At 37.0% G+C, this 11,512-nt stretch overlaps 2 protein-coding genes across 2 annotated transcripts; both read left to right on the forward strand.

Annotated features, from left to right (window-relative positions):
• Positions 1-4,630: 4,630 nt before the first annotated feature.
• Positions 4,631-5,184, forward strand: LOC116135495 (UPF0481 protein At3g47200-like). Its single transcript, XM_031421211.1, has 2 exons — positions 4,631-4,694; positions 4,793-5,184. The coding sequence occupies exons 1-2, from the start codon at positions 4,631-4,633 to the stop codon at positions 5,182-5,184; spliced, it is 456 nt and encodes a 151-aa protein (XP_031277071.1).
• A 14-nt stretch (positions 5,185-5,198) lies between these two features.
• On the forward strand, positions 5,199-6,302 carry LOC116135496 (UPF0481 protein At3g47200-like). The gene is made up of 2 exons (XM_031421212.1): positions 5,199-6,057; positions 6,220-6,302. Exons 1-2 carry the CDS (start codon positions 5,199-5,201, stop codon positions 6,300-6,302), a joined length of 942 nt encoding a protein of 313 aa, XP_031277072.1.
• The last annotated feature ends 5,210 nt before the right edge of the window (positions 6,303-11,512 follow it).

Raw genomic sequence — 11,512 nt, forward strand, 5'->3', positions numbered from 1 at the left:
GCAGAGCTTGTAAGTAGTTTGGCCATATAAAGAGGGTGTGTAAGAGCAAGAGAGAGCAGTCCTAACAGCAAGCACAAGTGACAAAGGACTAGCAACCTGAACAAGGAGTAAAATAGTTGTTTATGGCCTCTTGTAGTGCACCACCAACCTGCGGTGATGGCTGGCTGGCTGGTTGATAGTGGGTGTACAAACCATATGACACCACATCTGCAGGATTTTGTGAGATTGAACTCAGCACATCGGTCCAGGATTAAAGTGGCAAATGGTGATTATGTTGAAGCAAAAGGGAAGAGAGATGTTGCAATCCAAACCTCCATAGGTACAAAACTCATCTCAAATGTACTCTATGCACCCGAAATTACTCAAAGCCTCCTAAGTGTAGGACAAATGTTAGAAAACCATTATGTTTTACATTTTGAAAATCAAATCTGTCAAATTTTAGATAGTAAGGGGTGTGAGTTAATGAGAGTGAAAATGGTGGGAAAAAGCTTTCCCATCAAACTAAAAAAAACTAAACATAGGGCCTACAGTGTAAAGGTAGATGAATTTGTGAAATGACATAAGAGACTTGGTCATGTCCATTACCAAGGTCTCAAAGAAATTCAGACCAAGAAGCTGCTCCATAACCTGCCAAAATTAGAGGAGAGTGATACCATGTGCCAAGCTTGTCAACTTGGCAAGTTAAGTAGGCAATCCTTTCCCGCAAATCAAACCTAGAGAGTAACTGAAAAATTGCAACTCATCCATACAGATGTATGTGGTCCCATGGAAACCTTGTCATTAAATGGAAGTAGATACTTTGTGTTATTCATTGATGACTATTCTAGGATGTGTTGGGTGTATTTTCTGACGCAAAAAGGACAGGCTGCTGGTCTATTCAAACAGTTCAAGCTACTGGTGGAAAATCAGGCAGAAAAAACCATAAAGATCTTGAGAAGTGATAATGGTACAGAGTACACTTCTCAAGAGTTTAAGCAAGTGTGCAAAGATGCTGGAATTAAGCATCAATACAGCAGCCCCTACACTCCACAGCAAAATGGAGTCAGTGAGAGAAAAAACAGATCAGTTGTAGAGATGGCTAGATACATGGTAGCTGAGAAGAGATTGCCAAAGAAATTTTGGGCAAAAGTTGTTAATACAGCAGTGTTTCTGCTCAATAGGCTTCCCACTAGGCTTCCCACAAAAGCCTTGGACAACAAAACACCCTATGAAGCATGGTACGAAGTTAAATCAGCAGTAGATAGGTTAAAAATATTTGGAAGTATATGCTATGTTTTGGTCCCAACAGCAAAAAGGTCTAAACTGGATGAAAAGGCCTTAATTGGCATTCTTATAGGCTATAGCAGTCAATCTAAAGCCTACAGGGTATATGTTCCAGAAACCAGAAAAATTCAGATTTCCAGGGATGTCAAGATTGATGAGGATGGAGTATGGAATTGGGAAGAAAACAAACCTGATGTAGAGACAAAACCAGGCTAGACAGAAGCTGTACATGAGCAGATTTTTGATGATGTTGAGAGTGATGTGGAAGATGAAATTTCAGTTAGAGGTACCAGACCTTTAGCTGAGGTTTATGAGAGATGCAACATGGCCTTACTTGAGCCAACATGTTACTTTAAGGCTGCAAAATCAGAGGTGTGGAGAGTGGCCAGGAAGGAGGAGCTTGCAATGATTGAAAAGAATCAAACTTGGAACTTGGTGGACAGACCTCAAAACAGAAAAGTGATCTAAGTTAAATGGATTTTCAAGAAGAAGCTCAATCCAAATGGTTCAGTCCTTAAGCACAAAGCAAGGCTGGTTGTCAAAGGCTTTGCTCAGTAGTATGGAGTTGATTTTCTGGATACCTTTGCACCAGTTGCAAGGCATGACACAATCCGGCTACTACTTGCAGTGGCAGCCCAATTCTCATGGAAAATATTTCAGCTGGACATCAAATATGCCTTCCTTAATGGATGGTTGAATGAGGAGATATATGTTGAGCAACCAGAAGGGTATAAAGTCAGGGGAAAGGTAGACAAAGTGTATCTCCTAAGAAAGGCCTTATATGGCCTGAAACAAGCACCTAGGGCCTGGTACAGTAGAATAAATAATCACTTGCTAAATTTGGAATTTGTAAGAAGTCCAAATGAACATACATTGTATGTTAGGGAGATTGATGAAGATATTATGATCATTTCCTTGTATGTTGATGATTTACTTGTGACAGGGAGCGAGCAAACTCAGCTTGAAGAATTCAAGAGGTCCATGTTTGATGAGTTTGAGATGACAGATTTAGGAGAAATGGCTTACTTTCTTGGAATGCAGGTTCATCAAAGTTCAGCTGGGATTTTTGTTAATCAAGAGAAGTATGCGATTGAGGTGTTGAAGAAGTTCAATCTGGAAAATTGCAAATCAGTGGATGTGCCTCTGGTTCCAAATCTGAAGCTGTCAAAAGATGAAATGCAGAAAGTGTTGATGAGGGACAGTACAGAAGCTTGGTTGGCTGTTTGTTATATCTTATAGCAACTAGGCCAGACATCATGTTTGCAACTAGCCTATTGTCCAGGTTTATGAATCAGCCCAAAGAAACACATTTTAGAGCTGCAAAAATAGTGCTCAGGTATGTGAAAGGGAGCGCCAACTTGGAGTATGGTACAGGAGGTCAGAAGACTTTGGTTTAATCGGTTTTTCAGATAGTCACTGGGGTGGTTCAGTGGAGGACATGAAAAGCACTTCAGGGTATACTTTCTTCCTGAATCATGGTGCAATCTACTGGATGTCGAAGAAACAAGAAACGGTTGCACAATCCATAGTAGAGGCAGAGTACATTTCAGCTGCAACTGCTGTGAATCAGGCTGTCTGGCTGAGAAAAATTCTGGAAGATTTGAACCTGAAACAGAAGCATCCTACTGTGATAATGTGTGATAATCAATCAGTTGTGGCTATGGCTAAGAATCCAGTCCATCATGGGAGAACTAAACATATAAAGATCAAGTTCCATGCAGTGAGAGAAGCTGAGCAGGAAGGAGAAGTAAAACTGGTCCACTGCAATGGTGATGATCAAGTGGCTGACATCCTAACCAAGGGATTATCTAAAACCAAGTTTGAAAGCTTCAGGATCAGACTTGGTGTTTCCAGCAAAATTATCAAGGAGGAGTGTTGAAGCATTGATAATTTGCTGGAAAATTCAGTTAAGTTAGTTTGTTTTTGGAATGAGTTCTTGGCGCCAAGCAGCAGATGCATTCCTTCCTTTTCTGCCAAAATTGAAGCTGCTGGAGTTGCGCTGGAGTTATTAATTTTGTGACATGTTTAGGTGTAATCAGCGTAAGATAAGCTTGTATTAAGTTGCCAACTTTGTTTTTTAAAATTTAAAGTCTGAATGGTTGTTGTAGTTGGTAAAACAGTAAGCCTTGTTGTGTATATATTTCAAGTTACAGTATAATGAAAAAAAGTTCACTTTCAGCATTTTTTCTCCTTTTCTTTCTTAGAGTTCTCCGGCCAAATACCAACAAGGTGAAGGACATGCAATTTGAAGTTGGCAGCCAGGTTTTGTTCAAACTCCATCCATACCGTCAGACTTCTATTGGTTGTCGCTCCTCCCACAAGTTGAGTCTCCGGTATTATGGGCCATTCGAAGTTATTGAATGGGTGGGCAAAGTGGCCTATCGACTTAAACTACCACCCGGGTCGAGAATTCATCCAGTTTTTCATTGCTCCCCACTCAAACCGTTTCATGCAGGTTCGACCACCACCATCCATCCTTTGCTGGAATCTACTGTCTTGAATCGCCCTATTCACAAACCGTTAGCCCTGCTGGCTGAATGTTCGGTCATCCGCCGCGGCGTCCCTGTCAAGTAGGTTCTTGTTCAATGGGAGCACTTGCCATTGGAGGATGCTTCCTGGGAAGTTTGGGAAGATTATGTCATTTCCGTCCTTGAGGACAAGGCCATTTCTCAACCGATAGGGAATGTTGCAGCCATACCAGTCCAGGATAATTCACCTATGGAATCTGACGCCGTTGCAGCTAGGCCCAAGCGGACTGTGAAGATACCAGCTCGTCTCTTGGATTGAAAGGGAGTCATGTTTTGTCTTTTAATTCAAGTCTGGTGTCATGTGTGTCTTTTAATTCAAGTCTAATATTTGCAAGTCTTTTTATTCCATAAATAAGGTATTGGATAAGTGTTAAAACTCTTATTTAAAGAGTGAGATTGATGAATAAAAGTTCAAGGCAATTATAACCCAAAATCTCTAGTCTCTTCTCCGTGTCAACTCCCCTCCCAAATTCTTCCTCTTCCTTCTCGTTCTTTTTTTCAATCCCCAATCGTTCCTAACAGAGGCCATCACCCCTTATATTAGAATAAATTAAAGGAAACTCTTTTTCGAACTAAAGATTATAAAACAGTCCAAAGTCGTACTTATAAATAATATGGTACATAATTATTCTCACTTTCTAAAGTGGTTATTCTTTAAAACTGGTAGCAGCAGCAATTCCAAGCTTGATAACAGAGAAAAGTTGAGATACTTGCTTCAAATCACAAGTAGACTGTCACTTACGAATTATGATTAGTTTGTTTCATCAAATTTATAAGCAGCTCAGGACTTGCTAAACTGATAACATAACCAAACCTTACTTGAAATACAGAGAGTAATAATGGGAGAAAGAGAAGCCGGTTCCAGCAGCAGCCTAGCAGGTGGTGGTGAGAATCAATTAGAGAGTATTGTAATCCTTATAAATGGTGACAATCCACCAGGTCCTCTTTCTGAGAATGAAAAAATGTGGCTTGAATCTTTCGTGAATGGCGAAAGCTTGCAGAATCAGCAAGAGGTGATCCGGGCGAAGATAGAGAGAGTTCAGCAATGCTTCGTGAGGTTAAAGATAACAGTGGTTGCTATGATCCTCTGGTGGTTTCAATCGGTCCTTACCACTCTGGAAATACCAGGCTTGAGTTAATGCAGCGGCACAAACGTACAATGGCGCTCCAGTTTGTAGATGGGGACCTGAAGTTGCTGGAAGAGTTGTATCAGAAGGTCAGGTGCGTGGCGGAAGCTACAAAAAAATGCTACACTGACCAGAGCTCCGTCGCCAAGTTCAACAAAGAGGAGTTTTCTCAGATGATGTTTCTTGATGCCTGCTTCATCCTCCGGTTCATCTACTGCCTTGCAAAAGATGAACAAGAGGCTTTGAAGATGAACAAGAGGCTTTGAAGATGAAAAGCAACATGATAGCTCTCGTTAAAAGAGACTTGTTCTTACTGGAAAATCAAATTCCTTTTCAAGTCGTCAATAAATTGAGCGTCAAGTTCGGAGATGAAACCGAAAAGAAGGCAATGTTAAATAAATTTTTTACAAACATCCGTAGTCTTCCTCCTCAAAGTTACAAGAAAAAGTTTCCCTGTAATTTATATTTTTGGAAAAAAGAAGAGCAACATGCAAAGGAAAAAGCAGGAACATCAGATGATGAACCTGCTCATCTTCTTGACCTTGTGCGCTCCGATCTCTTTGTAAAATCCGTTTGGTCTCAAAAGCCTACTAATTGGTTTTCATGCCGGTCAGTGAAGGAGCTCAAGGAGGTGGGAATCCATTTCAGGCCTAGCAAGACTAACAAATTCACAGACGTTGCTTTTCAACCCGGGTATCTCGCAAAACTGGAACTTCCACCAATATACATTGATGATTCAACGAAGTCTATGCTGCTAAACATGGTAGCATACGAGTCCAGCCCCAATGGTCCTGACGATTTTGGAGTTTCTTCATACATATGCCTGATGGATTCGCTTATTGACCATGCGGAAGATGTTAAAGAGCTTCGATCAAAAGGTATACTTCTGAATTTTCTGGGGAGTGATCAACAAGTTGCTGATCTTTTTAATGAGATAGCTGATAATTTGGTGTCACACCCATATGCATATGCGGCTGTTAAAGATGGAATAGAAAAGCATTACAAAAACAGGTTGAAGATTTGGTTGGCAGAGTGGTTGCATACTCATTTCTCTAGCCCTTGGACGGTTCTTGCTTTTATTGGTGCAGTTTTAGCACTTGTCTTGACTGTTATTCAGACTTTAGAATTGTTTAAGCCAAGTAAGAGCTAATGTACACCATTACATTTATCTACAATATAATGTCCGTCTGTATTTATTTTTGTGAGGCAATTACATATGTATTTTTACTTACTTGAATAAAATATGAGGTGTGATTTTATTGATATGACTTTATTATTAAGTAATCTTTTTGAATTCATAGTATATGAGAATCAACCAAAACGGAGAAGTTTCAACGTTAGAGACAAAGACAGTGACAAGAGTGTGGCAAAATGTTTGACTTAAGAGTAACGATAGTAGGCATTGATAGACCTATTAAGGGACCACGAGCCCCCACTGAAAATTTTCAATTAATATGAGGGTATTTGGGTTAAAGATTATAGATTCGATCTCACTCACTTTTTCTCTATGCAAGTTAAATTAGTTGTAGCTCCATTCTACTCAGTTTTTCGTCTAATTATATTAAATTGTATAACTTGTCTCCCTAACAATGAGAGACCCCCCACCAACAATAAATCAAAATATAAATATTAACTGACGCGTAATATTTTCAATAATGTTATGCTTACTCACGAACTTATTAACCGCCTCACTCACCTTTATAAATATAAAACATAGTACGGGTACCATAAGCATAGTACGGATACCATATGTAATTTTAACAAAAGTGAGTAAAACGATTAGTAAGTTTGTGAGTAAGCATATCATTATTGTAATATTTTTCTTCATTTTATATATAACAAATCAGTTTAATTTATTAATCTCATCTTATATTAATACTTGATTCATTAAACTACTTTTGTTGTATACTATGATATTTAATATAGTATATGGTATCAATACCAATATTAGAGTTATTAATTTCTTATATTATGATTTGATTTTTTTAAATCTTTCTTTCAATCTGAAAGATATAAATGTATGAATAAATAAATAAAAAGAAAGAGATAAGATTTGCTTATATTATTAACTAATCTTTGTAGTAATTTCTACTAACTTCAAGTCATATCCTACGAAAATACTTTAACACTATAATGAGTGGGATGGGGAATGGAGAAAGCCTTCCGGCCCCTGAACCGATGAGAAAATTGTTAGAGTTGATGAACTCTAGTTAATGTTTAGATACCATTTTTAAAGTGTAGTGGAAGTTTTTACCAAATTGATTAATGGTTATCAAATTAAGCATGAATCAACATCCATAAATAATAAATGTAAAGTATACCAACATATACATAGTTCGACTAAAACTACTCTTAGCCTACATCCATAGGATCTTGTCCAGATCGAAGCAAATCCACTAAATAACAAACATTATAAGATATAGGTCAAAATCGATTTTAGCTATAGCAAAGAGAATTCCATGTTCTAGTTACACTAAACATCTCCCTCTGAATCTCTAATGTCTTGTTGCTCCAAGAATCTCCTCATGTCAAGAACACGCCCAAAGAACACTTGAGCTCCACCCAATCTTCACACTCACGCTCCAGCATCAACAAGAACCAAGTTCCAGCCACCATTCAACAAGTATATGAGATGATGCAAGTTTGGCACTATAACATAGCATGAACCTTCTAAGGAAAAACACTCTCTAAAAATTTCAAAGCACAAGCAAATAAAATATCAGAAAGTTAGTCACAAATGTGCAAGATTAAAGATAATATATAAAGGAGTTTTCTTGCTCAACAATTTGTGCCAAGTCAGCAAACAAGGGTCAACTCATGTTTGTCCAAATAAGGAAAAGATTCCAACTTTGATTTTAGACCACAGCCAAATCGGAAAAAAACATCGTTTTTCTCTTGGACCATAAAAGGATATTGTGACATCTGTATGTGGTCCTTAAGACAGCTTAAAAGATGGGAATAAATATTTTTGCTGCTTTAGACAAAAACGCAACTTGTACCAAGTTTAGAATATCTTATGTGAGTGTGCGAGTACAGAACTGTTGTACACACACTCGACACAAACAAGCCAAAAACGTAAGTTTGACAGACCTGTGTATACACACAATTGTTGTGCGTACATACAACATAAGTTTGACAAAAATATCCTACAAAAATGATGAAGTTACACTACAACTTGAAACAATTGTGTTCAATAGTTTTTCCATTATCTTAGAACCATCTCACATCTCTTCAGACTTGAATATGAGTAAAATTTATGAAGTGACTTTTTCGTTTCTTTCTCTTCAGTTTTATGTTTCTGGGTTTATGTATTTTCTAATTTCTTGCCTCTTTCATGCAATTGTTTTCTTAAGCTTCAGCATTAGTATTATTTTATTTGAAATTAATTCTGCACAGCCAACTAAAGTATTTCTTCTGCAGGTATTAGGAGCAGCATCAATGATCACTAATTCTTAAAGATGATGTTGCTTGCCTCACCTAGTGGGACTACTATCGGTGATGTTCAGGAATTAAAGAAGGGTGGACTTCGGGGGATCGATTTTAATGAATGCTGCTGTTGTTGCTGCTGTCCTAGAGCTAATTCATGGTGATTTTCATCTCTTTATTATTAGTTGGAAAATTTGACTACTTTTTAAACACCCATACTAATAATAATGAATGGTTAGAGGAAATAGCGTTGGTATATGTTTCACTTATCTATTTACATTTTTTTTAGATGAAAGATTGCCTTGCAGAAGATTTATTTTTGTACCGTTCTCTCATTTATGACTAAGTAAAGGAAGTTCTAATAAGGGTGTGTTTGGTAGAGTATCTTAAGTATTAATTTTTTAAAAGTTGAGTTGGGTTATTATTACAAGAGTACATGATTTAAATTTGAAAATGTGTGTGGTAAATTTTTTTAAAACATTTTCTGAAAATATTTGGATTATTTTTTAATCTCCTACATTTGTTAACTTAGCTAAACACCCCCTACAATTAAATAATGAACATGAGCAAAAATACCCCCACCTATCCATTAAATACTGGTAGCCAACCACCATCACCGAAGGGTAACCGAAAGTCGCTGAAATGGCGCATGACCAGCTAGATCTGGCCAGAAAAGGCCAAATCAACGACCATAGATCTAGTTGTTGATAGCCACATCTAGTCGTCAATGACGTCCATATCTTGGCCGTCATTAATAACTATATGTTGTCAGATGTGGCCATCAATTGCCAAATCTTTTGCCGTAGATCTAGCCTTTTTCGGCTAGATCCACCATGAATCTGGCTGAAAAATGCCATATCGACGCACGATCGCCACATCTAGCCAATCGTGTGTCATTTCAGCAAATTTCGGCTACCTTCTGACTGTGGTAGCCAGTTGTTGGGAATATGTAGGTGGGTGAGGGTGTTTTTGTTAATTTATAAACTTTTATTATTGGGGGTGTTTAGATAAATTAACAAATCTAAGGGGTTAGAAAATCTAAATATTTTGAGTTGAATAGAATATGATTGGATTTTTGAGAATATTGAAATAAATATGTATTTTGGATAGGATTGGATAGGATAGGATTGGAAAAAAATGAAACAAACACATGTTACATGCCTTTGAAAAGGGAACCCAGTTAGACATGATGATCAAAGAAAGTGTTTGTGGGTACAGTAGGGCAAAACCCTTGAGAGTTCCATAATGCAGTTTTTAGAAAGCAATCGAATCACTTGAAATTATAATTCATACTAAATGAATGGCAATTGGTAATTGGAGTTGGTCAATAATGCTTGAGCATGTACTCGTTTTGAGTGTCTACTTGTTTTTTGTCTGTTTCTATGGGTTGATCATCAGTTGGAATATGGTTCAGGCTGTCAGACTTCTGATTTATACCGTGAAATATAACATTTATAATATTGAAGGTGAGGCTTGTGACTGAATAAACATCAGATTAAGGGTGAAGACTTTTAGCTAACAGTAACATACACTTGGCAATATGTTAAAGGCAACATCGTTTTGTCTATTACAAATTTTTTATTAGATTTGAAGATAAGATCTTTGTAGCTAAATTTGTTTAAACAAGAATTAAAGGTGCATATTTTCTTTTGTTTTTGCATGATTATGCTACTTATTGTTTTAAATATTGAAAATACTACTACCAACTTTAGATTACTTGCCTAGTTAATTTGTTCATAAAAAGATTTGAAGATAAGATCTTTGTAGCTAAATTTGTTTAAACAAGAATTAAAGGCAGCTCCAAACGACTGACGGCGAAAGAGGAGTGGAGATAATTTATATGAATGTCTAAATTTGAGATGGAATTGGGGTTGAGTAATTTGAGACATGTAAATAACTATTTTAGCCTTTTATTGTTAAAAGAAATTTAATATGTTAATTTAGGGGTGTAAATTGGAATATATGAAACTAGAGATACAAACTTACTATATTATCAAACTTTGGATGGGAATATATGTAAAAAATTTATAATAAATTTGAGTCTTTTTGACTTTTTTTTCCTCCTTGGCCTGGATAAATAATCATACACCATTTTTATTTTTGTAATATATTAAAAAAATTATAAAAAATTTGGGCCCTTATTTTTGGGGGCCGTAGGCAGTGCCTCACCTGACTAGCCCTTGAGCCGGGCCTGCTTGCCCGTTGTTGTATCCATCATATGGCTTCGTCAACTTGTTAGATTTTCTCTTGATAACGACAATCCAAGTAACCGCTTCCAACAGTACAGCGATCCCACCCAAGACTGCGATCACAATGATGTAGCTATTTTCCACTTTTCTGCAGGATTCAAGATGTCCAGAATGTAGCTGTTTTCCACTTTTCTGCAGAATTCAAGATGTCCAGACCTTAAAAAATATTGAGGATGCCAAGGACTAGTATTGCATATCCAACACCATGGTGATAAATATTCCAGTAAAATCGATAGTTGTGGTCCTTTGGTCTTAAGAACAATGTGAAAATCTAAGAACCAAAAACAAAGTTGCCATAAGAACATACATCAACTAAAATTTAGTATCAAAGTCAGTCGGAATTACTGAAAGTAAACATGTTTGAATAAATATCTATCGGGATTGTAACAAGTATTAAGAATGAATATTCTACTTGTCTTATTCATAGAGAAAAAGAATACATATATATTTGCAGTGTTCTAAACTAGGTATGTGATCAATCTATATTAGGATACAATATCAATGTGATCCCTATAATCCTGGAAATTAACTTCTAAATATATGCAACCTATAACTACCAAATATACATCTGTAACACTCCCCCTCAAGTTGGAGTATAGATATTAATCATACCCAGCTTGTTACAAAAATAATCAACTCAAATTCCAATCAGAGCCTTTGTGAAGATATCTCCCAATTGTTCTCCAATCTTCACGTACCTAGTGGAAATCAGACTTTGCTGTAGTTTCTCACGGACGAAATGGCAATCGATCTCAATGTGTTTCGTTCATTCATAGAACACTGGATTAGATGCAATATGAACAGCCGCTTGGTTATCACACCATAATTTTGCTGGTACTTAAGTTTCAAGGTCAATTTCAGTTAGGAGCTGATATATCCACAGTATTTCACAAACAGCTTGTGCCATAACCCTATATTC

Source organism: Pistacia vera, unplaced genomic scaffold (assembly GCF_008641045.1).
Source record: "Pistacia vera cultivar Batoury unplaced genomic scaffold, PisVer_v2 Contig30, whole genome shotgun sequence".
Lineage (NCBI taxonomy): Eukaryota > Viridiplantae > Streptophyta > Magnoliopsida > Sapindales > Anacardiaceae > Pistacia > Pistacia vera.

What these genes read in the sequence shown, in the direction of transcription:
- LOC116135495 (XM_031421211.1), top strand. Translation starts at nt 4,631, where the DNA reads ATGGGAGAAAGAGAAGCCGGTTCCAGCAGCAGCCTAGCAGGTGGTGGT. An exon ending in TGGTGAGAATCAATTAGAGA is followed by an intron (nt 4,695 to 4,792) that starts GTATTGTAATCC and finishes GAAAGCTTGCAG; the next exon opens with AATCAGCAAGAGGTGATCCG.
- LOC116135496 (XM_031421212.1), top strand. Translation starts at nt 5,199, where the DNA reads ATGATAGCTCTCGTTAAAAGAGACTTGTTCTTACTGGAAAATCAAATT. An exon ending in TTTAGAATTGTTTAAGCCAA is followed by an intron (nt 6,058 to 6,219) that starts GTAAGAGCTAAT and finishes TTGAATTCATAG; the next exon opens with TATATGAGAATCAACCAAAA.